We start from the raw sequence: 27,193 nt of genomic DNA, 5'->3' as shown, positions 1-27,193 counted from the left end.
ATCATCAATTATTGGGAGTGGATAACAATTCTTTACCATTATTTTGTTCAGTGCACAGAAATCCACACACATGCACCAAGTCCCATCCTTCTTTGGCACCAAGACAATGGGTGAACCATATGGCGAATTATATGGGCGTATGATACCTTTTTTCAACAATTCTTGAATTTTCTTGTTGATTTCCATGCTCTCCATAATCGACATGTGATACATGCCAATGTTTGGAAGTGGAGCATCCTGCTGCAATTGTATCTCATGTTGAATTCCTCTCTTGGGAGGTAACCCCTTTGGTTCCTGAAACTTCTCGCCATTCTTGCTTACTACATCAAACAAATCAAATTTTAATTTGTCATCACAACCTTCAAAAGATTCATAATCAATATCATTTTTTTTCTTGATCATAAGAAGCACAAAAGTTTTACTTACATTTACGAGTCTCTTCATCTGCCCTGCATTAACCAAAGAAATGTTTAACTTTTTGTGATGGGATCTCACAATGTACTCCACCCCATCCTTGAGAAACAGATATTTGTTCTCATGGAGATAAAATACTGCTTTCCTATCATACAAATAAGGACTTCCGAAAATCATTCTTGAGATTTCAAGTGGAACTACATCTAACTCAACTTCATCAATGAACATTTCAGTAATGGAAAACTTGAATAGGCATTTCCTTGTATCCTATAAATTTGCATTATTGACTATCCAACCCAATGGATATGGCTTATGATGAGGTACAGTTTCATGGATAAGTTTTTTGACAAATTCTTCTAAGATTAAGTTTGATTGTGACCCACTATTAAATAATGCATCAATTTTTGTATGATTTGAAATTACCCTTACATGGAACAACTCTATTCTTGATTTTCATTTGGAGTGTTGTCATGACTATGTGATGAACTGGTGCATGCAACAACTTCTTTTCCTTTTGTAACCATGGTTGAAATCTTAGTCTCATCACCAGAATCTGATCCAAGATCATGTTGTGTGGTAGCGATCATCTTTTGCTTTCCCTTATTGTTTGGTTTCTTAGGCCTTAGTTCGTGATGTAATTTCCAACAGTGGGTTTCATCATGCCCAGTTTTGGAACAATGTTGGCATATAGTTTTCTCCCCTTCTTTCTTCACACTTATGTTCTTATTTCCTTTCCATTTTCCTCCCTTATCTTTCTCCTTACCCTTGAATGGCTTATTCTTACTACCCTCTTCCTGAATGTTATTTCCTCTTGCTTCAAGGTGTGTGGCTTGCACACATACCTCATCCAAATTACTTGGATTGAACATAAGGATAGTATGTTTTAAGTAGGAATGTAAACCCCAAATATATTTCAACAGTGTATCTTGGGAATTCAAATTTACTCCTAACAACAAAGCCCTCTTTCTAAACTCTTGGGTATAGTCTTGAATTGTTTGGCCCTTGAGTTGCCTAAAATTTTGCCAACTCATAATGGATTTTTGCATATAGGCTAAAGGATAAAACTGTCTTTTAATTGCAGAAACAAATTCAACCCAAGAAATGAATATCTTACCATGAATTCACCTTTCCTCTTGAGTCTTTGCTTCCCACCAAACTAATTCTTCTCCTTCTAGCCTTAATGAAGCCAACTCGATCTTTATGTCATCTTCTTGAAGGTTTTGAATTCTGCAACAAACATCCAATTGTCGAATCCAATTTTCTAATTTCTGCATTCACCTCACCATTATACATCGGAATTTCAAACTTAATTCCCGATTTCAGTAAGGGAGTTTTTTTCCTTTGGGGTTTTTGAATGAGTATGAACATTTTTTGTGGTGGAAGTGGAAGATGATGTTGTTTGAGATGTTGAGGAAGATGAAGATGATGAGGAAGATGAAGATGGTCGAGATGGAAGAGGCTTTCTTCCATTACCCTTTGAATCCTTCTTTTCATCTTTTTTATCTCCTAAGCTTCCTTCTCCATGTGGAGGCTTAGAACTCTCTCCAACCATTCTAGTAATCCTCTCTTCATAGAGGACTCTAACCATGTCAGTCAAGTCATAGAAATATTTCTTGAATGCTTCCTCTTCTGAAAGACCTTCAGTCTCTCTTTCTCCAAACATGATGGCTTTGGATTCAAGCTCAACTTCTAATACTGCTTGTACCTCCTCAAACTCAATTGAAGGTAAAACTTGAAGTGCTTCAAGTGCAGCTGGAATTGGAACTTTGGGTTGAGATTGTGGCCTTGTGTCTCTCCTTCTTCTGGGCATTACCACAGGATTTGCAACCAATAGTTTCCCTTCTCCTCTCTACAACTTTAACCTTGTAAGCATCACAAATTTGCAATCGTTAAAACCTTACTTGCACAAAAATCAAGCAATCAAGCAAATAACCTTTACTTTGATACCAATTTGATCTGTTGTTGAATGTTAGTTTTGTTGTCCTAATTTCAACTTCAGATTTATAAATAATTGTTTGTTAATTTCTTAATGTGCATAGGTTTCCTTATGGTGTTTGTGAACGTAAATAGGTAAATTTTATCAAGTTTTATATGAAATCCATGAAAAAAATAGCATGAAAAACAAGTGTTGAACAACAAAAATTAATAGTACAACAAACCATCAACATGAACATTTAACACAATGTTTTGATGAAGGAGTTCACCCCTCCTAGGCTATATCTCCTTGGTCCAGCTTCCATGGCTTGGGCCTTTGTATTAGCTCAATAATGGCAAAAGTGTTGTTTACAATGCTCTAATGCTCCTAAAACCTCCTTCAATGTGCTCAAAATGCTCGAATCGGCTAGAAACACCTTTTACTGATCTTAATTTGGTCGAATTTTGCTCCAATTATGGTCAAAATTATTTTCCCTAGTAAACCTCCTCTAAAACTGGAGGAACTCCAGTGAGTCCCACTAAAATTGGAGGAATCCCCGGATTTGGAGGGACTGCCAAGAGTCCGTCGAATTAAACTCTAATTTAATTAACTGTTAAGCTTGATTAATCAACAGATAACTCCGGATTAGCACAAATACTGCGTGTTTAATGGCTAATCGTTAGCCTTAACCTAGCGGTCTCCATGGAGTGGACACATGTCATGGAATTAACTGTGAGCAGTTATGTTGGCCACCATTCTGCTAATTGTTGGCTTGCGATTATTGAAACTGGTCACGTGATGGCGTTACCGGGTGCGGTTTGTGGTAACCTCCAGACTTCGGTTTATGCATTAGTGTGGTCACATGTTGCAATAACCGTGAACAGTTATGATTTGTTGGCCACAGGATGGATTAACCATTAGTCATTACTGCTAGACTTTGGTGTGTTCACATGGAAGGGGCTGGCCCGTGGGCTGGCTCCCTCCTAACCCACAACCACAATGTTAATACAATTTAAATATATGTGGAGATTGTATACAATTAAGAACTAAAGCGTGGGTGGAACAGTAAGACTTAGAGGTTATATATCGCAAGTCCTGGTTCGACCCCTCAACCTGCCATAAAATTGTACTGCGTACCATAGCCGGTCCTTTGGGGAGAGACACGTGGTGACCTTCAGGCTTGCCACTTGTCCCCTCCTCATTGGTCCACTTCAAACCAATAAAAACTTGCCATGTCACCACACCTGTAAACCAACCTCAACGCGACACTTGGCATAACCTGATTGGACCGTTGACCACCATTGACCCTGCCCAGTCACCTACCACGTCAGCAATACGGACTGTTGATTGTGCAGTGACTGCACATTTTTTTTTAATTCCATTGTTTGGCAAAGCGGACATAATACTATATATTCCTCATACAAACTCGGTTTTGAGTGAAACGAGTTGCGTTGGGATCGTTTCGGCAAGATGGACACGGTCATTCAAGTTTCGAGCGATTCTGAGAACTCTTATTTTTGAACTAAATATTGAGCACCTGATCATCTACAATCCAGTATAGAGTAGATATATACATATCACATCAAAATATATAACATATAAATAGTAGTTATAAATTAACATCCATTTTACCATAATATAAGTTAAAATAACAATCCATAATCATATGTAAATTTAATTAATAAGTACATAAAAATTTAATATTTACAAGATAACAAAATTCTTAACCATGAATATTCCCCTTCATGTGGCCATGGATATTATTAACTTCTAAATAAGATTTCTTACAATACCATGGGCTAATACCATGACTTTTCAATACCACATACCCAAAAACTATACCCATTAAAAAAATAAAAATTATAACAATTTTAAAATAAAAATTTAACACTTACAATAAACAAACAATATAACAATATTCTTAACTATGTATATTCACCCCATTTTACCATGCATATTATTAAATTGTAAATAGACTTTTTTACAATCACATGGGGCCAATATCATGACTTATCAATACCACTTCCCCAATAATCATCACTCATTTCAAAATCAAAATATTTTATTACTTTTTTTTTTAATTTTATTTTATAACATTTTTTAAATTAAATCTAAAAGCTAAAATCTACGGGGAGATGGGGTGTAAATTTTTGTAAACATTTACATGTGGGCTCAATTAAAAAATAATAAAAGCTTAAAAATAATTACATATTGAGATGCTCTCCAACCCACTATGTAAAGATGTTCTAATACAAGTTGCATTGAGTGAGAGTTTTTGGAAGCTTTTAATCCCACAGGAATTTATTGAAATCACAAGCTTGATGAGTAACCCCTACACAATCAAAGTGCTCTAGGGGTTTTTAGAGTGCTAAATCCATTTATAGAGTCAAAAAACTAGTTTGAATAACACAAATCAAGATTTCACCTCAAATTTTTCTGCCCAATTCAGGCACCAAAAAGTCCAAAAAATCATACTAAAAACAACTCCTAATAATATCTTGTTATAAGCATTTTCACTTGGTAAAAATAAAATAAAATTAAAAATCAAAATAAAAATTTTAATAATGATAATTATCAATAGAACATGTTGACTTGATCAAATTACATAAAAACTAGAAATAATATTAAAATAAAATATAAAATTATTAATAATTAATTATAATTATAATTAATAATAAAACTAGCCTAGATTCATTTTAAATTATACCAAACCCCATAAAGATTAAATCTCTTGACATCAAAACTCATTCAAATATAAAAAGGATTAAAATAAAATTTTAATCTAAATATTTTTTTATATTTTTATTTTTATTTTTATTTGAACAATAACCTAAAATAAATATTTTGATACTTATCAATAATATCTATCCATTTTTACCAATCATTTAATTTACATAACTTTGGTGGGATCACTGCGAATCAATTCCAAACACCAAAATTCCATAGGCCAGAGTTGGTGATGGGACTTGCTTTCATATTGCTTGTATCCTCCCATACAAGTGAAATTACTACAAAGCTCTCGAGAGATTTAAGCACAAGTAAAATTACTACAAATCAATTCCAAACACCAAAACCCTAAAAACCCGAGTTAATAATGAGACTTGTTTTCATATTGCTTATATCCTCCTAAGCTATGAGCGTCTGGGCCATGGCCAATATCCTCTCCTAAAGACACACTCAAATTTGCTAACCACTCTCTGAGAGTGACTTGTACGTGTTTGTTACACCATGCCCTAGGCCGTCAAAATTCCTTAGTGTAGGTGAAAATTCCTAGTGCAAAGGGACCCACCTAGAAAAAGACACCTACTTTTTATAGAAAGGGTACCTACACCGCACTCTAGTCAACGACATTTATGGAAAGAAAACGTGCGATTAAAAGATAAAGAACGAAATAAAAATGATTGTCGTTTCTTTCACTCTAATAAAAATATTTTATTCGTCTTAGCGTGGAGGATTGAGGTTGGCCGGAAACCGGACTCTTGCAGAAAATTGCGGACAAGTTGCACGGATAGGGCGGTGAAATGGCTCAAACTAATCCTACGTCAACGCCTTGTGATATAAATTAAATTATCCACGGCACGTAGTTTCCATTGGGTTTCCATTGGGTTTGAGGAGAGTGATGCTGACGGATCTGTTTGGAGTTTTAAATTTGAATAAGAGAATCTATTTATATTTTAATAAGAGAATCTGGTCAAATTTGAAATTTCATCACAATAATTAAAAAACCATGACCTTATTATTATTTTGCAAAATTTAAATCGGAGAAGATTAATAATTTATTAAATTTTTTATTCGACTAAACCCACCAAATCAGTCTTCAACTCTCACTTCCAATCCATTACAATAAAATATCTTAAACATATTTAAAAGTTTTATTGGGTCAAAATCCATGAGCTGAGCTCAAAGCTATAAATTAGGAAATCAATAAACTCGAAAATCATTACCATTAAACTTAATATAATGCCAAATCAAAATTAATCATATATATTTAAATTTTATATATTTTAAATTTTTATATAAGTTTATAATGGTAAATAAATAAATGTTATTTATTTTATTTTATATTTATATATATTGATAATGATGGCATGCTTATATATTTTTAATTTATTTAAAAGTTGTATTAAATTAAAAAATTTAAATATTTTATTTAGGGTTTTGGATAGGTGCTTACTGGTGCTTTGTTAAGACACTCTTTGATGTCAAATTTTTGATATGAAATAGTTGATATATTAGACATGTTGAAAACTTAACATTTTAAGAAAAATGTGTATTTTTAGAAATTTGATTTTTTTTTTTCATTTTGATAAATATGGAGTTAAAATGTCTAAAGCTATATATATAGACCATTCGTGGTTTAAAATAATAATAAAATTATCTCTATATATAAGGGTTTGTAGATTTCTGTGGTGTGGTTTTTGTGATTTTGGATTTGGATATTCCAAAACCTTTATTTTCAAGTTGTCTATTTTTCGAGTCTAGAACAAGACTCATCCCCACGAGGACTAATTTACAAAGAAGAGCAGTGGTGGCTATAAATATGGTATGGAGTGAAGTCAAGTTTGGAGAGCCTACCAACTCAAGATGAAGGAATGAAAGATCAGATTCCCTTCTTTGTATTTTAACCCTCATACAGGGTAACAATAATGGTTTGTAGATTTCTGTGATATGATTTTTGCAATTCTAGATTCAGATATTTCGCAATCTTTATTTTCAAATTATCTACATTTCCAATATAAAACAAAACTCATCCTCAAAATTAATTTACAAAAAATAAAAAATAATAACTATTATAATCACATTTTTAAATAACTTATATTATATAAAAATACTATTTACAAATTATGAATTTTCAAAATCTAAAACCCAAAAACTACCGATAATAAAATGATTCTATGATTTCAATTTTCAGGTTACTTACAGATTCCCTGAAAGATCAAGCTAGCCATAATTATATCTAGATGAGTTTGGAATTTGAACTTTGAATCCTGTCGTAATCTATTTTCTTTTAATATGGTAAAAGTTCATCTTTGAAAATTATATTCCAGATCAATATAAACTCACTCTTATAAAACAGAGATTACAAAAAAATGATATCCTTCCTAATATTTTTTTGCTTTATCTTCCAGTAAGAGATAGATGGATCTCGTGGGAGTCTTTAATATCGAATTGTTAGAATTCTGAAAGTCAGTGTGAACTTGGCGTCGTTCCGAGATGCTCTCCGTGGAGACGCAAGTCCCGAAGCATAAAGCATGCGAGAAGACCAATCGTTAGGTAGGATTCTTGACTTACAGTGTCCCAAGTTCCTTGATCTCTCGACTACAGATTTGAATATTCTACAGGCTTCCCTTTAAATCTCTTCAACGCAATCAGGAGGAGGACAGGAATTCGGTTTTGAAAGCATGATGAAGTTTATTACTGCAGTCCACTGTATATGGGCGTTAGTCATAGTATCATTAATGGTGGATTTATCATCAGTGGATGCCCTAACTGCATCGCCAAAGGTTCAGAGAAGCATCCACAAGATCAATCGCCATGGTCCATATCTCGGCATCGTTGTTCCGAACGCTTTCGAGATGGATCCTCTTCTGCAATCTTCGGCTTTCAATGTCTCCGAGACTCTGGATATTGCTGGTAATCAGAGATCTATTCTATTTTGCCCTTAATAAGTATGTAGATGAGATTTTTATAATACCTATGTAGATAAGATTTTTATAGGAAAAAAATTCAAGTTGTTATATGACAAGTTTGTTTACACAAATACATCCACACAACAAATCTCATTCCAGGGCAGCCATATGAGACCAAATCTCATTCCATGGAAGAGATATGAGATGAGGGAAGAGAAAGTTATAATTATAAAAGGGTTATGTGGATGGTAGGTTTTGGAAATATTTAGGACAGCTTAATAATTGAATTTCTTTTTCTGCTTATTAGTTGGTAGAATATTTCTAAAATCTGCTATCAACATAAAAATGATACCAGTCAAATATATTAGTTAATATAATTCTAGATCTATGATAAGTCTAGAGAGATTCAATTTTTTCATGTACAATTTTCTTTTATGAACAAACATTATTTAAATGTTTTGTAGAGTTATTTAAATTTATTTTTATTTTTAAATTTTTAAAAATCTAACTTTTTTCTAATTTTATTTCAATTAATATAAATAAAATTTCAATTTTAATAAGGGATGAAGTACACATCATACTACTAAGCTAGGCCATAGAATAAACCTCTTGGGTCTAGAATAAAAAAAAAACATATTAAATCTTCCTGAGAAAAAATATGTTTATTTGTTTTTTTTGTTGTTTTCTTTGCAGGGAGAAGATTTCATATAGGAAGCGTGGATAAGCACCGAGTCATCATTGTCATGTCAGGATTGGCAATGGTTAGTCTCAATTTTGTTTGCTAATATCAGTGCTTTGATTTTTATGTTGTATGAATTCATAGCTATAATCCATTCTGCAATTCTACTCTTTCTCGATATTATATGATATTATATTTTGTTTTGTGTAGTTGAACGCAGGACTAGCAACTCAGTTGCTGCTGAGTTTCTTCGAAGTGAAAGGAGTCATTCACTATGGAATTGCAGGGAACGCCAACTCTTCTCTGCAAATCGGAGATGTTACAGTTCCTCGTTATTGGGCTCATACTGGCCTCTGGAATTGGCAGGTTAATATTTCTGTTTATTTATGTAAATACTAGAAAGATGATAATATGGCCTGATAGGTAGACACTGATGTAAAACTATATTGTGATTGAAAGTCTGAATGTATGTGTGTTTGATTCAGAGATATGGAGATGGACCCAATGATGAACTTTCTCTGGAATCAGATGGAGATTACACACGAAAATACGGGTACATTCACTTTGCAAATTTCACAACCCCGTCAGATCAGAACTCAAGCAACCTCCTTAATAATGTGTGGTATCAACCAGAGGAAGTTTTTCCAGTAAATGGAACCCCAGAGGTCAGGCAACATGCTTTTTGGGTGCCTGTGGATGAGCACTATTATCAGATTGCAAAGAGCCTTGAGGTATTTACCAGTCCTTCCAGGAAATGTATATATGTATGTAATTCTTTGTAATCGAGCTATTATCAATCAGATTTATCTGGATCTCAAACCATTATTAATTAATTTATCTTAATTTCAATATATATATACATGTGTGTGTTTTTTTCAATATACTGAAATAATTCCGATTGTGTTGATCCAGAGTCTGAAGTTGGAAAAATGTGTGAACTCAACAACTTGTTTGTCAAATACTCCCAAGGCTGTTCTAGTGGAAAGAGGAGCGAGTGCAAATGTGTTTGTGGACAATGCAGCGTACAGAAACTTCCTCTATACCAAGTTCAATATAAGTCCCATCGACATGGAAAGTGCAGCTGTAGCACTGGTTTGCCTTCAACAAAGACTGCCATTCATAGCAATAAGATCTCTTTCTGATTTGGCTGGAGGGGGAACTTCTGAGAGTAATCAGGCTGCTGTCTTTTCTGGGCTGGCTAGCCAAAACGCTGTAACTGCTGTAATTCAATTTATCAAGTCTCTGTAACAATGATTTCTATTGCACTTACCTAAAAACCTTTCCAAGTCCAAAGTTGCTTTGGATTATTGAAAAAGTCATTTGAAGGGTGGCAAGGAAGTCAATGAGATGGAGAGGCACACGCATGGCTATTTTGAAAATTCTTATTGTCGCCAGAGCAACTTCATTATAAATTTAGGTTTCTGGAGGGCCCAGTAACAGTGGGGTTAATTGTTGACTTTGTTGTTAAATTGGTTTTCTTCTTAATCGAATTTACAATCAAGTTAAAAATAAATCTTTTAAGAGTGAAAAGACACTTGACCATTTATTAAGAAAGAGGAAAGTAATTTTATCAAGCAAAAAAAATCTGGAGCATCAATACTAAGTATGCAAAATAGCTAATAATGTCATATGAGTAGAGCAAGTTTCAAGTAAAGCATTAACAACTTCTAACAGTTATTAGAAAGGGAAAAGTATTTTTATTAAAGTAAAAAGAAATTATTATGCAAAATTACTTAATAATATCATAGGAGAAGAACAAGTTTCAAATAAAACATTAACGTACTAAGAATAACACTAAAATTGATGCTCTAATCTTTTTAGAATATAGGTTATCTACTATTGCTTAATTCTTAAATGTTGTCATTACTCTTTTTTTTAATGGAGTGTTGTTGAAGTTTTATGTGCTTGGTCCCTACATGATAAACTAGTCTATGGCTATCTTCAATATTCATTAATATATTAGTGTACAATCATTATTAACTCTATCATATCTTACCTATAAATGACAATGTTTGTCTCATCTATATAGTTTTACACTTAATTAACACCACTTCCCTATACTAATATGGGTCACTATAGGTCGTCTCTTATTTGTGTCAAGGAGCTAGCCTATACCTAATTAAAGATTTAGCATAAAGTCAAATTCTTTTGATTGAGAAGGCACAATAAAAGTTTGCATGCAAATGGATTATTGATTAAAGATGGATCTATATGTATAGTTTCTTTTAATTATTTGATATTCATTTTAATGTTTGGTGGCATTATGAAGCTTAATACGCATCTCATAATGATATTAAAATTTTATAACGATTATTTATCAATTTCGGGTTGATTTTACTAACTTGGTTTTTAAAAGTTGAAAAGGGAGGTGACTACGAGAACAATTTCATTGAAAGGATCAAGCAAGTTTGTATTTAAAGTACTCTCCGAGGTAATGATATTCCACTTATAAAATCTCTATGTAACTTTCTAGAGATGATTGTGTTACTATATGTGATATCCTTAAATGATATTATTATTTGAGTATTTTTTATTTTTTTGGGCTAAATTTCATTTATGTCTATTCTTATGGTTTTTGTTAAGGAAGTTTAGGAAACATGTTGAATTGAAATGGTTCATTACTATCTAATTTTTTAATTATTTTGGTACCTTTAGGTGGAACATTAGAAGTATTGGATTGTAGGGTTCATTCTGAGGGTAGGTCTTACTTTGATGATTTAAGGTCCAGAAACGTTAGATCTTATTTGAGGACCTAAATGGTCATTTTTGGGGTAAAGAAGTCAAGAAAAAAAATACCCAACTTATCAACATTTTACTACTCATCAAGAGTTTTTCAGCAATGCAAAAATCACCTCAATTGCAGTTTGTATATGGAAGTTTTGCCTCATGTAAGTTGAATTATCTTATTGACCACCATGATACTATATTGATGCCATTCCAATTCACATTATTCACACATGTGGACTTTCTTTTGGAGTACATACACATTACCTGCCCTTACCTACCTTACATTTCCTACCCTTTAGGATCACTTTTTCAGCACTCCCTATTTATAGCACATCTATTTTTAGTAAGAGACATTATGTAGGATGGCATGTCGTAGTTACTAGACATAGAGTGGGTAATGACATGCATTTTTTATCTCAAGTAATGTACACTTCCTATTGACTAGGGACCCTATCCACAAGTGAGCAATTCCTTCCTAATTTGGAGGACATCAACCCTATCCACTCATCCCTTAAATGTAGAAAACATTATCCTTTGACTTTTAGTCTTAATTTTGGAGGATTTTTTTTTCCACTTGAGTTTGGAACTATATGAATGATCTCTACATTTAGTCCTCACTTAATTTTAGCCCGTATTATCTTTAATCAATTCTATTATTGACCCTAACTCTATTTTAGACCGTATAACTCCATTTGTGGCCTAGTTAGCTAGAACTAAGGGAGAGTTGTTTTTCTATTGGTTGTGCATGCGCTTGGAACACACTTAGTGCACATTAATTCTTTATATGATAAGGTCATTTAATTGTACTCAAGTCAAGCATTTTAGTTCTTGTTCTTGTGCTTGCGTTTTGAATCTAGCATGGTATCAAAGCATTAATGAGTTTGTGAGAATTACATTATATAATATTGTAGTTCAACAAAGTTTATATCAATATAAGATGATGAATCAACTCACTATATGTGTGGTTCTAACTTCATTCAACTACTTTGATGGAAGTCAAAGATCCTATTGCTACAATGTTGTAAAGGATTCTATAGAATCACTATGGAGATTGAAGTAGAGCTTAATTTAGTTATATAAAATTCAAATTAATTCAACGAGATGGATGAAGCCTTAGGGATCATGTGCTCTTCCATTTCCATAGACCTTTATTCTCACATTGATGCTTGTAATTTTCCCAACAAGGTATGAACCAAGTTGGAGGGATTGTTTGGCAAGATTGATGAGTTGAGAGGTTATTGGCTAGAGAATGAGCCCATAGCTTTGATCCCAACAAATCTGACACGCTACAATGCTTCTTCACCAAGTTCAATATTTGTCTTCAATAGGTTAAAATTTGTGGCATTGATAGAAAGGAAGAGTAATTAATTCTTTTAGTTCTTTCAAATCTAGGACCTAAGTATTCTGTATTTATTTCTTCCTACCACTACTAAACTCTGTATGGGTAAATATTTGAAGATGCCTCAGTTGAGTAGCTCTATGGAATCATTAATTCAAGAGTAGAACAAGCTAATCACATGGGATATTTAAAGTCATCCAAGGTCCATATGTGTTATATACCTAGGGGGGATAATATGGGGTACCAAGGGAGGTACCCAAGGTAATAATGTAATAATGGGATGGGCCATAGTAATAAATAAGGTGGTTAACCCATGTCATGTAAGGGACCACAAGTAGTTAATAATAATGTAATGGGCTCATGGTATTAGTTGATGGTATGAGGGAACCATAGTAATGACCCATGGTATTGTATGTATGAGGCCTATATAGAGGTTAGAGACTCCATGTCAAGGGGAGTGAAGGATTATTGTATGAACAGGCATATGGCTTGTGGTGTGTTCTCCTTCCTTAAGGAGTGAATGTATGGTGTTGCCCTACCTTAAGGGTTTTGATCAATAAATAATCATTTCATATTATTTCTGGGTTTATTTGCATTATCTCATATTTTCATATCAGATCTATAGTATTTACGGGTTAGATCTATAATAAGTGGTATCGGAGCTATAAAGAATCATTTCATATTATTCTTGGGTTTATTTATATTCTCATATATTTTCTGGGCTAGATCTACAACAAGTGGTATCAAAGCACTTTCTTGGGCACAACAGTGGAAATTTTTTTTATTTTTTGAAGGGATTTTTGGGTGGTGAGTTTGCAGATCAGATCTGTACGTTTTGGTGAAAGATCTACAAAATCTAATTGTAGATATGTATTCTTTGTGGAAAAATAGTTGATTTAAAAAAAAAAAATCGGTTGAATCGGAGTCCGGATGAAAGAGATATCACTGATCCAAAAATCAGTGGTGTTGTAGACAATTTTTCGGGGCAACGAGTTTGCGGCTCAGATCTGGACGTCCTGGTGAAAGATCTACAAAATCTAAGTATATATCTGGAATATTTGTGAAAAAATACCTAATTTCAAAAAAAAAATCAGTCGAATCGGAGTCCGGATGAGGGAGATATCGCTGATTTAAAATCAGCTCTTTTTTGCAAAAATTTTGGTGACGGCGGGAGAGTTGCAGCCCAGATCTGAAATTTTAAGTGCCGGGATCAAGATTTCTATCACATGGGTAGATGCAGAATGATTGTTCCATTTCTGAAAACATGTCATAATAGGGATTCTGAGAAATATTGACGAAACTGTGACAATTTCAAATTTTCGCCAAGTAAGTTTTTTTTCAAAACTCTCTTCATGGCTTCTAGCAAGGCTCTATGTTTTACAGGAAAAGAAAATGGTCCTACTATTGAAGAATGCATAAAAACACACAAGTTATTATGGACACAGCATTGGAGAACTTTTGTAGTGTTTAATTTTGAAGATGAGGCAGCCACATGGTGGGGATTACTTAACCAAAAGAAGTGTTCCGACCTGCCCGATGAAAAATTTGAAAAATTACTTTTAGACAGATGGTCTCATGCCAGAAAACAAGATAAAGAGAAACATGTGGGGCTATTTCCTACTGGTATATCTTTATTGCAGGTTCATGGATTGATTCAGAAAGAGAAGATCATTGTTTCTATCAATCCTAGTGGTAAACATAATTTTATCAATGTTAATTTGGCAAAAAAATTGCAAGTCCCAGCAAAACATATTGAAAATACACAGGTTGATGATAAGGATGTTCAAATTTATAAGGATTTGAAACTTTCTATGGATAAGTATGTGTTTCATGGTGATTTTTATGCTTCAGATATGGATAACATGGATGTTGTTTTGGGATACCCTTGGATGGAATTAGTGGGTACTATAAATATTAATGTGCAGAAGAAATTCCTGAAGCTCTGGTATAAAAAGAAGAAAATTACATTACAGGATATTTCCATTAATAAGCAGGTAGAGTCCAAGGAGGTTGAAGCAGAAGGTGTTACAGGGACTGACATATCAGATGACGAGCAGTTGATGGTCGAAAATCAAACACAAACAGAGGTTGAAGCCGAAAAGGTAACAGGTGCTGACACATCCGATGAGGGTTCAGTGGTTGAAGTGATATTGGAAAAGAAGACACCACAACAGGCACCACAGCAGGGTGAATTAAAGAAAAAGACATCGTGGGTTAAAACTTCAACATATCATCACCCCGCAAGACAACCATCAAGATGGAAACCAAGTAGTCACATGACGGATAGCGAGGAAAGAAGATCCACCCACTACACATCAACACAGAAGAGCTGCCACGGTCAACTTCCATCTCAAGCGAGCGAGGCACCAGCGAGATTGAGGGTTCACCTTTCTCTTGGATGGCTAGATGCACGTGCATGGTACCAGTGGACTACTCTTTTGAGTAGATCTTATTATTTATGTTCTTCCCATGTTTCGGGGACGAAACATGCTTAGGGGGGTGGAATGTTATATACCTAGGGGGGATAATATGGGGTACCAAGGGAGGTACCCAAGGTAATAATGTAATAATGGGATGGGTCATAGTAATAAATAAGGTGGTTAACCCATGTCATGTAAGGGACCACAAGTAGTTAATAATAATGTAATGGGCCCATGGTATTAGTTGATGGTATGAGGGAACCATGGTAATGACCCATGGTATTGTATGTATGAGGCCTATATAGAGGCTAGAGACTCCATGTCAAGGGGAGTCAAGGATTATTGTATGAACAGGCATATGGCTTGTGGAGTGTTCTCCTTCCTTAAGGAGTGAATGTATGGTGTTGCCCTACCTTAAGGGTTTTGATCAATAAATAATCATTTCATATTATTTCTGGGTTTATTTGCATTATCTCATATTTTCATATCAGATCTATAGTATTTCCGGGTTAGATCTATAACAAGTGGTATCGGAGTTATAAAGAATCATTTCATATTATTCTTGGGTTTATTTATATTCTCATATATTTTCTGGGCTAGATCTACAACAAGTAGTATCAAAGCACTTTCTTGGGCACAACAGTGGAAATTTTTTTTTATTTTTTGAAGGGATTTTTGGGTGGTGAGTTTGCAGATCAGATCTGTACGTTTTGGTGAAAGATCTACAAAATCTAATTGTAGATATGTATTCTTTGTGGAAAAATAGCTGATTTAAAAAAAAAAATCGGTTGAATCGGAGTCCGGATGAAAGAGATATCACTGATCCAAAAATCAGTGGTGTTGTAGACAATTTTTCGGGGCAGCGAGTTTGCGGCTCAAATCTGGACGTCCTGGTGAAAGATCTACAAAATCTAAGTATATATCTGGAATATTTGTGAAAAAATACCTAATTTCAAAAAAAAAATCAGTCGAATCGGAGTCCGGATGAGGGAGATATCGCTGATTTAAAATCAGCTCTTTTTTGCAGAAATTTTGGTGACGGCGGGAGAGTTGCAGCGCAGATCTGAAATTTTAAGTGCCGGGATCAAGATTTCTATCACATGGGTAGATGCAGAATGATTGTTCCATTTCTGAAAACAAGTCATAATAGGTATTCTGAGAAATATTGACGAAACTGTGACAATTTCAAATTTTCGCCAAGTAAGTTTTTTTTCAAAACTCTCTTCATGGCTTCTAGCAAGGCTCTATGTTTTACAGGAAAAGAAAATGGTCCTACTATTGAAGAATGCATAAAAACACACAAGTTATTATGGACACAGCATTGGAGAACTTTTGTAGTGTTTAATTTTGAAGATGAGGCAGCCAAATGGTGGGGATTACTTAACCAAAAGAAGTGTTCCAACCTGCCCGATGAAGAATTTGAAAAATTAATTTTAGACAGATGGTCTCATGCCAGAAAACAAGATAAAGAGAAACATGTGGGGCTATTTCCTACTGGTATATCCTTATTGCAGGTTCATGGATTAATTCAGAAAGAGAAGATCATTGTTTCTATCAATCCTATTGGTAAACATAATTTTATCAATGTTAATTTGGCAACAAAATTGCAAGTCCCAGCAAAACATATTGAAAATACACAGGTTGATGATAAGGATGTTAAAATTTATAAGGATTTGAAACTTTCTATGGATAAGTATGTGTTTCATGGTGATTTTTATGCTTCAGATATGGATAACATGGATGTTGTTTTGGGATACCCTTGGATGAAATTAGTGGGTACTATAAATATTAATGTGCAGAAGAAATTCCTGAAGCTCTGGTATAAAAAGAAGAAAATTACATTACAGGATATTTCCATTAATAAGCAGGTAGAGTCCAAGAAGGTTGAAGAAGAAGATGTTACAGGGACTGACATATCAGATGATGAGCAGTTGATGGTCGACAATCAAACACAAACAGAGGTTGAAGCCGAAAAGGTAACAGGTGCTGACACATCCGATGAGGGTTCAGTGGTTGAAGTGATATTGGAAAAGAAGACACCACAATAGGCACCACAGCAGGGTGAATTAAAGAAAAAGACATCGTGGGTTAAAACTTCAACATATCATCACCCACATCACCCCGCAAGACAACCATCAAGATGGAAACCAAGTAGTCACATGACGGATAGCGAGGAAAGAAGATCCACCCACTACACATCAACACAGAAGAGCTGCCACGGTCAACTTCCATCTCAAGCAAGCGAGGCACCAGCGAGATCGAGGGTTCACCTTTCTCTTGGATGGCTAGATGCACGTGCATGGTACCAGTGGACTACTCTTTTGAGTAGATCTTATTATTTATGTTCTTCCCATGTTTCAGGGACGAAACATGCTTAGGGGGGTGGAATGTTATATACCTAGGGGGGATAATATGGGGTACCAAGGGAGGTACCCAAGGTAATAATGTAATAATGGGATGGGTCATAGTAATAAATAAGGTGGTTAACCCATGTCATGTAAGGGACCACAAGTAGTTAATAATAATGTAATGGGCCCATGGTATTAGTTGATGGTATGAGAGAACCATGGTAATGACCCATGGTATTGTATGTATGAGGCCTATATAGAGGCTAGAGACTCCATGTCAAGGGGAGTCAAGGATTATTGTATGAACAGGCATATGGCTTGTGGAGTGTTCTCCTTTCTTAAGGAGTGAATGTATGGTGTTGCCCTACCTTAAGGGTTTTGATCAATAAATAATCATTTCATATTATTTCTGGGTTTATTTGCATTATCTCATATTTTCATATCAGATCTATAGTATTTCCAGGTTATATCTATAACAATATGTAGGAAGCTAGTGAGAAGAAAATGTAGAAAAACAGGGAAAAATGAAGCATAAAAAAAAGAAAGAGGGAAAACATAATCCAACCAAGGAGAGTTTTATTTCCAAGGGGGTGATTTCCACGAAAGCGAGGGAAAAGTGCACTTATTGCAGTAAGGAATATCATCGAAAAAGTGCAAGCATTAAGAAGACAATTGAGCTCGTGGAACAAGTCCTTCATCAACATCATCTTGAGGACTACTTTCCAAATAATGCCAAGAAGAAGAAGGGGGGTGGCCACCAAAAGAAAAAGGTAAGGTTCATTATTTGATTGCCTTAACTTCTTTTCCTAACACTTATATTATTGACTCACGATCCACTCACTATATGGCTTCATCATTACATACTTTCTCATACATAGATACTTGCGCTAGACCACATATCTTTATGGGAGATAATTTTCCTATTGAGGTTGCCAAAGAAGGAAGAGTAAATTGAAACTATGAATTTTCATAATGTGCTTCATGTATCTAATCTCTCGATGTCCCCATCTACTTGATAACATACTCAGGTTCATGGAAACAAGTTGATATCACTCCAAATGTAGTAGTGAATTTCAATATGGAAAATGGTTTTAGAATAGAAGTTGGTAAGGCTAACCACCATTTTAGGTTGTATTTCTTCTCTCACCTTATTGGAAAAACATATTTTGTTTTTCTTCTTACCCACACAAATTAGGAGAAAAGATTGTGGCATGATAGGTTTGGATATCTAAATTAGAGATATTTGGAGAAGCTAAGTAAAGAAGAAATGGTTGAAGGTCTATACAAATACAATACATAGATGGAGCTTGTCATGGATTCATTCTCGGTAAGCATCCTAAGGAGAAATTTGACATAGGAAAAGCATGTAGCATTACTACACTTCTATGGTTGGTACATCATGACATTATAGGTCCTTTCCTTCACCTGTCCATGAGAAAAGAAAGCATGTTCTCACATTTATTGATGATTGGCCAAGATATACTTGGGTGTATTTTCTAAAATTTAAATATCAATTGAACACCTTAAGGATTTCAAGTAACTTGTATACAATGAAACAAGGAAAAAGGATGAATAAGCTTCATGTAAATAATGAAGGACAATGTTTTAATAAATATGTTGAAAATATTTTTTCATAGGTGGGTATAGAGCTGTAAAATATATTACCATACTATCCATAGTGAAATGGAGTAGTCGAAATAAAGAACGAGGCATTGGAAGAGATGGTAAATGATATGTTGCAATCAAGGTCACTACCTGCAAATTTATGGGATAAAGTCATCGACTGTGTGACCTACATTCAAAATATATTTCCTTGTAAATCAGTAAAGGAAATCACTCCTTATGAAGCATTGACAAGGAAGAAATCAAATGTTACTCACTTCAAAAATTTTGGTCCCCATATATTGGCCAAGATCCCTTCTAATAGGAGGAAGGATATGAAATCTCAGTGTAAGGAGTGTATATTTATGGGATATACAAAGGGAGTTAATGGATAGATGTTAAAATATTTATTTAAATACACCTTGTTCCTATAATGGAGTGTCAAGTTTCAAAAAGGTCCCTTGCAGCCCCCTCAAGAGAAATCTACTTCATCATCCCACCACTTATAGTCATAGATCTCAAAGAGAATTCTTCATATCAAATATCTAATTAAATTTTAGAACCTAATATTTCTAACAATATAACGATATTGTATATCTAAAGCTTATACCACGATATGTATATAGACACTTTAGGTAGTTGGTGAACGAATGGGTAATCTTGTCGATCCATGGAGAACGATATCATAGTTTGTAAACCTTCTACAAGCTCTTTTTTCCACAAAGCCTTTACTTACTGTCCATTATTATATTTTTCTTAGATCAAACCCCTAGACTTATGTAGAGGCTAAAGTTAACCCCTTCTAGGAGGAAATACTCAAAGAGGATAACAATTACTTGATCAAGTAAAACACATGGGAATTGGCTTCTCTTCCATCCAATAGGAAAATTATTAGATGTGAGCGGATTTATAGGAATGGGAGTGATGTTGATGGGATAATAACAAAGTATAAATATTAATTAGTAGCTAAAGTATTCTCATAGCTACAAAGAATTGACTATGACGAGAATTTTATGCAAGTTTCTAAGACAGATTTTGTTATGTTGGCACTTGCTATTGTAGTGGCTAGAAATTGGGAGGTACACTACATGGATATGAAAAATTATTTCTTACATGGAGATATAAATGATGATGTACAAATGGAGCAGGAAGTGAGGTATGTAAAATATTATTCATTAGTATGGAGATTTAAAGAAACAATATATGGTCCTAACCATGCACTCGAGCCTTGGTATGAAAAAATGGATACATATATTCAATCCCAAAATTTTCTTAGTTGAAAATAAAATATGAGTGTGTATATGATAAACCACACATATTCTCTCTTATTGATAAATTTATCTATAGATTACTTAATATAGGAAGCTTAGCCCATTCCAATGTTGCAGTGAAGTTCATTTTGCATGATAGGTTTTCTATGATAGATATGGAACTTTTGCACTATTTATTATTTATGAATCATGTAGGAACAATATAAGTGTTCCATATACATCCTTTATAGGTATTAGATGACAAGATACAAGAAAAATCCAACTCCCTTCATATCTGGGGTAAAGCTAGAAGATGGTCATACTACACCTTTCGTTGACTCTACCAGGTTTTGATAATTGGTCAGGAGTCTTTAATAAATTATACACTGTCATCTTAACATATCCTATGCAATTGGAGTAGTTTCCATGTACACGTAGAAGCCACATGAGCTACACTGGAAGTTAATAAAGGATATTTTTAAATATCTTAAGGGTAATACTAGATTTGGTTTACACTATGAAGTAGGGTCTTCCTTACAGCTTGTTGGATACATAGATTTAGATTGGGTTGTAAATGGAACAAATCACAATTCAACCTCACCATTTATTCTCTACCTTTGATCTAATCCAATACAGTGGTCAAGAAATAAGTAGTCAACTATTCCTTTATCATCGTTATAGGTAACATATAGGGGTGTGGTGAATACTACCACTCAAGCTATATGGTTATATCACTTTCCCATTTTCATTTATATGTTATGATAATCAAAGTACACTCAAGTTTTATAGATATTTAATCCAATGGAAACAAACTAGGCACATTGATGTGCACATTCCCTTTATTGGAGAACAAATCTATGATGGGGTCATTGATATATAGTACTACCCTTCTTCTAAGTATATTATAAGAATCTTCACACAGAGTTTCACTGAGAAAATAGTTATATAATTAGTCTATTAGGGGTGATGGACATAACTAGCTAGTAATTTGTATTTTGCATGTTGTATTCTTATTTCTTCACAACCTTAAAAGATGGACAATTTTCTTCCCTCATAGCACCTGTATTTTCTTCCTCATATAATCCCTTCCTAGCCTCATAATATGATTTCTTTCCTACCTCATCACAACCATTCACGTGCCTCAGAAAGGAAACTTTCTATAGCTCATAGCCCTCAGAGATAGGCAACTTTATGTAGTTTGGAGACCACAAAACGATGACTTTTTATAACTCACGAACTGCAGAACGATGAATTTATGTAGCTCGCTGACCTTAGATATAAGTGGCTTTCTGTAGTTCACAGCTCACAAAATGACGACTTTCTGTAGCCCACAGACCCTAGAATGATGAATCGCTATAGCTTGTGGACCTTAGAAATAATCCCTTAGAATAGGTCGAACCACAGAGATAACATACTTGAATTGCTTGTCACAGACCTCCAAGAATTTTTCTCATACCATGTGTGATACCTCATCGATCCAGCATAGATCCAAGACTCAAATACTGATCTACCTTAACTTATGTACATGAGTATCTAAAAGGGCCACAACTTCTCGAGGCTCATTCATTAGTTTGGAATTGAGTACCTAAAAAGGTTATGTTAATTCTTGTAACTATGGTTGGTTTTCATAGTCTATTTGTAAAGCATATTTCAAATGCTAAGAGTCGAAAGAAAAATATTTTGTGACAAATCCCATTTGGAATTTCAAAAGAAAGACATTTGAATTTTTGAAATTAAAAGTTTGGGATCCAAATAGTTATGTGAGCCTCCTCCTAGTCAATTCGAACTCATCATGAATTCAAGTTGGCTCCAGCAAAGGAAACACCTATTCGCCTCCATGTAAAGTCTATAAATAGATGAAATTTGGTCCTCCTTTGTGGAAAAGACAAGCTTGTATGGTCTGAGGTAGTTCACATACTCTAAGGAAAACTATTGGATGTTTGTGAAAAGAAATTAAAATATCTTCTCTTTGTGGTTTGGCCTATTCTAGGGGATCATTTATAAGGTCTACGAGCTATTGAGGTTCGTCGTTCTAAGGTTTGTGGGCTACAGAAAATAGTCATTCTATCATATTTGAACTACAGAAAGTCACTTATCTCTAAGGTTTGCAAGCTACAGAAAGTCTTCGTTTTTCGTTCTTTGAGCTATAGGAAGTCGCCGTTTTGTGGTTTGCAAGCTACATAAATTGACTTATCTCTAAGGGCTATGAGCTATAGAAAGTTTCCTTTTTGAGGCATGTGAATGGATGTTCCAAGGTAGAAAAGAAATTATATTCTGAGGCTAGTGAAGGGATGGTCTGAGGAAGAAAACACATGAGCTCTAATGGAAGAAAATTGTCCAACTTCTAAGGTTGTGAAGAAACAATAATATAACATGTTTTCATGGGCTAGATTGACTTGACTAGGAGGATGGACATTAGACTAGGTTTAACCTAGTTGATGTCTTAGATGTGTCTATGTTGAATTGAATATTTCTCTATTGGAAAATGTTGTTGGGATTTTTCCCATGAGGTTTTTCCCGGTAATTCTCTGTGTTCTTTGTGAGAGGTGTCTCTTTATGGTTAATTCTATATGGTTGATGTCTTTCTATGTAATTACTGAATGATGTGATGTTAATAATAATGTGAAAAGATAAAAATAAAAATGTCATTTTGAAAGAACATGCAAAAATCAACATGGGATCAGAGGTAAGGTCAAAAGATCCACTTAGAAGGAAATTTTGTATGTCTTTTGTCACTAAGAACGAAAATATGTAGTTAATTTATTTTAAGAATGACTGAACCTCTTTACTTCGTGGAAGATAAACCCTAAAGGCCAATTCAATTATGTGATTGAATTTTTTCAAATTATGTATGATATTATGAAATCGAACTTCAGTAGGCCTCAAAAAGCCCTAAATATGAAAGAATCGAAATTTCAAATATTTTTAAGGCCTCAGGTAGACAAAGAAGGGCTCATAACACAATGAAAGGATTCTAAAATGTTAGTAGAAAATTTACAGTCAATAGAAGGGATATGGCTAAGGATTGAACGAAGCCCTAGTCTGAAATCCCAGATAGGCCAAATCTAAATTGTAGATGTTTAAGAATCATTACAGAAGGAGCCTATCTCAACGAGAACCAAGATCATATAGATAAGTTTTTTGTATTAAGTCAAATGACCTCCATATATATATTACCAAAGGCCTCAGTTGGTCTTGGTTAAAACATTATAAGGAAGCTTTGACGAGTTATATCATAAGGATAAAACTCTTGATTTAAGATCAGTTATCGAATTATTCTATGAAATTACACCACTTATGTTTTAAGTCTCGAAGCATACCCTTATTCTCAAGTAGAAGTAATGGGCACAAGTCTTGTTATTTTGTCATAACTCGAATAGAGACTAAGTGTGATATCAAGGATCATATCCCAGTATCAGAGCTCTGGTGTCTCAATGATAAAATAAACTAAATTAAAGAAGAGCTTGAATTATCATAAGGATTAAAAACATGATCTCAGAAGAACAAGTCATCTAAAGGAGTCAAATTGATTATCTATTTTATACATAAAAGAAGGACGAGATGATTTGTCAAGATCTGACCTAAGGACCGAAAACGCATTGATCTATGTTAAATTTGAATTTTGACATATGAATCACACAAGTATGATATGGAACTTGCTATAAAGCATGTATATGAAATTACTTAGGGCCAAGTCCTCCTTCAAGTTTTTGAAGGAAAATGACATTCTCAAAATGATAAGCTTGTTAAGACTTGAAGAAAGTTTGTATGCAAGAAGATCCACAATCATGGGATTGAAAATATATACTGATAAGAGGTAATTGACATCATCTGAAATATTCATTGATCTCAGACATGTCAAATCAAGCATGCCACTACCTTTGCAAGATGCACCATATATACTGATAAGAGAAGTGAAACTTCCAATAAAGAATAGGTTGAATTATCTCTCAAGTTCAAAAATTCCACTTAAGAAATATGAGTGATTGATACATGAAAGATGAAAGGAAGGACTTCATATTGCAAAATCTATGGACAAATATAGGGCTTGAAGCTAGATATTTGCAAACTCTAGAAAGAAAATTAAGTTCATGGTGAATCCAAGAATGATTATTATTTGATGAATCAAATTTAGGGTTTTTAAATATTTGGATAACTAGGGTTTGTAAATCATAGTAGAATAAAAGATCTTGAATAAAAAAAGTCTAGGGCTTATAAGAAAAAACATAGGATTGAGCATTTCAACTGAAAGTAGAAACCCTAGATCTTATCAAAAAGGAATGACATTGTGATAAATTTGTTGATGGATGCAAGGAGTCTAAAGGTCAAGAGGGAGATGACACTCTTCTTAAAGATAAGTACTTTATATCTCTCCTTCATAATTATGCCTATTGTTGTTATTGATTGAATAGTCTCTTGTCATATTGATTAAATAATCTCTTGTCACTGAATTCTTTGTGTAACACCCTCCTCCCACATCCACCCAAGCAACCAGCCAGCCGGGATAAACATGTGACGAGAGGCCACTATGGATAAGATTCAACCTCCTTGGTGACTTAAAGGAAATGGAATAAAAAGAAATAAACTGAACAAGATCATGACGATAACCCCATTAGCCATGAGAGACGTTTCGCCAAACATATCATCGATATGTAATCTACAAGTGTAAATAGCAAATAATAAGTGTAGGGATCCCATACCTATCTGAGAATCGATATGTACCATTTTTCCCTCATGTCATTTGCTACATTATCCTCCATTAAGTCATAGACACATTATCCATTCACATACAGGTAAAAACATGATGAGAGTCATACATAACTGCTATAATAAAATGTGCATATAACCAAGATAATAGGAACATGAATACAATAAACATATCAACTATCAAATCCATAAATACATCAGTACCTTTACACATGAAAATCAAGGGAATGGATTTCTCATTAATGAATGCAAGGAACCAATAGGAGATGGGACTACCACGTTGCACCTGATCGTAGAATGACTGAGCCAAAACTCTCTTTAACCATTCACCCCCATGCCATATTCCAACCAAGGAAGGGTTGAGTGATGTCTTGGACCTTATCACACACCAGAAGGGTGTCGTGAGGTCCTTCCACATTTGGACCTGATCACCAACCAAGGAAGGGTTGAGTGAGGTCTTAGAGCCAATCACTCACCGAAAGGGTGTAATGAGGTCCTTCAACATCTAGACCTGATCACCAACCAAGGAAGATTTGAGTGAGATCTTGGACCCAATCACACACTAGAAGGGTGTAGTGAGGTCCTTTAACATCTAGATCCAATCACCATCCAAGGAAGGGTTAAGTGAGGTCCTAGACTTGATCACGCACCAGAAGGGTGTTGTGAGGTCCTTTCAGCTTCTAGACCCTATCACCAATTAGAAGGGGTTGAGTGAGGTCTTGGCCCAAAGTGCTCACTAGGAAGGGTGAGTGAGTGCTAACTAGTTGAGATCTCAACATTTTCGCCTAGGGAGAGGTCATGGGGACCAATCACTCTTGACGAGTGAGTCCTAATATGTTGATGACATTGTCATGGTTTTGGTACTGCCATGGATATGGCCACTAGAATATGTTGATGGTGATGATGATGTCAATGTTAAATATGCCTACTAGTTGATGATGAAAATGTGTTGGAGATTTCAACTAATGGCTAATAACAAGATCATGTTGATAGTTTTAGAGATGTTAACAAGGTTTATGATAATTTATTATAGCCTTTTCATAGATAAATTATGTTAACATGAAAACATCTAGATAATCATTATGAATACCCCCATAGTTAAGAGGGAGTGTTTATTTTTGTAACTATGGTCGGTCTTCATAATGTATTTGTAAAGCATATATTAAATACTAAGAGTCAAAAGAAGAATATTTTTTGACAAGTCCCATTTGGACTTTCAAAAGAAATAAATTTATTTTTTTTTAAATTAAAAGTTTTCGCTCCAAATAGTTCTATCAACCTCCTTATAGTCAAGTCATCCTCATCATGAATTTAATATTGTCAACTCCAAAAAAAGACACACATATTCGCCTCCATGAAAAGACTATAAATAGATGACATTTCATCCTCCTTTGTGGGCAAGACAAGCTCATATGGTTTGAGGAAAATTCTTGGAGGTTTGTGTCAAGAAATTTGGGTATATTCTCTCTATGGTTCAACCTATTATAAGGACTAATTTCTAAGGTCTACGAGCTACAAAAATTCATCATTTTGTAGTCTATGAGCTACATTTAATCGCTTATCTCTGAGTTTTGTGAGCTACAAAAATTCGTTGTTCTATGGTCTCTGAGCCACACAAATTCATCATTCTGTGGTCAGTGAGCCACACAAATTCATCATTTTGTGGTCTGCGAGCTACAAAAAATTCCTTATCTCTAAGGGTTGTGAGCTACAAAAAATCACCTCATTGAGGCATACGAGTGGATGTTTTGAGGCAATAAAGGAATCCTATTCTGAGGCTAGAGAAGGGACGTTTTGAGGAAGCAAAGACATGTGTCCTAAGGCAGCAAAATTATCCATCTTCTGAGCCTGTGAAGAAGCAAGAACAAAACATGTTTTCATGGACCAGATTGACTTGACTAGGAGGATGGACCTTAGACCATGTTTGACCTAGTTGATGTATTATATGTGTCTATGTTGAGTTGAAGAATTCTATATCGGAAAAGGCTATTGTATTTTTACCCATGAAGGTTTTGCTAGGGTAATTCTCTATGTTATTTGTGTGAGTTGTCTCTTTATGGTTAATTCTATATGGTTGATTTCTTTCTATGTAATTATTGAATGATGTTATGTTAATAAGAAGGGGAAAATATCAAAAATAATTATTAGTTTGAAAGACCATG

General features: G+C 34.4%; 1 protein-coding gene across 2 annotated transcripts in view; it reads left to right on the top strand.

The window, feature by feature from the left end:
• LOC149258906 (bark storage protein A-like) overlaps positions 1 to 10,094 on the top strand; it is a 244,515-nt gene extending 234,421 nt beyond the window's left edge. The window contains exons 1-5 of one of the 2 annotated variants that reach the window (XM_089416710.1): positions 7,607 to 7,963; positions 8,653 to 8,720; positions 8,849 to 9,004; positions 9,124 to 9,369; positions 9,551 to 10,094. In XM_089416710.1, coding sequence (XP_089272836.1) covers positions 7,732 to 7,963; positions 8,653 to 8,720; positions 8,849 to 9,004; positions 9,124 to 9,369; positions 9,551 to 9,886 — 1,038 coding nt within the window. In that variant the 5' untranslated portion in view covers positions 7,607 to 7,731 and the 3' untranslated portion in view covers positions 9,887 to 10,094. Of the gene's footprint in view, positions 1 to 7,606; positions 7,964 to 8,652; positions 8,721 to 8,848; positions 9,005 to 9,123; positions 9,370 to 9,550 lie in introns of those variants that run through there. The other variant, XM_089416719.1, reaches the window with a different exon arrangement.
• The last annotated feature ends 17,099 nt before the right edge of the window (positions 10,095 to 27,193 follow it).

The sequence above is a fragment of the Pinus tabuliformis genome, chromosome 6 (genome assembly GCF_031772625.1).
Source record: "Pinus tabuliformis cultivar Carrire ecotype Pingquan chromosome 6, CPIR1, whole genome shotgun sequence".
In the NCBI taxonomy this organism is placed as follows: Eukaryota; Viridiplantae; Streptophyta; class Pinopsida; order Pinales; family Pinaceae; genus Pinus; species Pinus tabuliformis.
The sequence above is the reverse complement of the archived record's forward strand: the minus strand, read 5'-3'. Positions and strand labels throughout refer to the sequence as shown.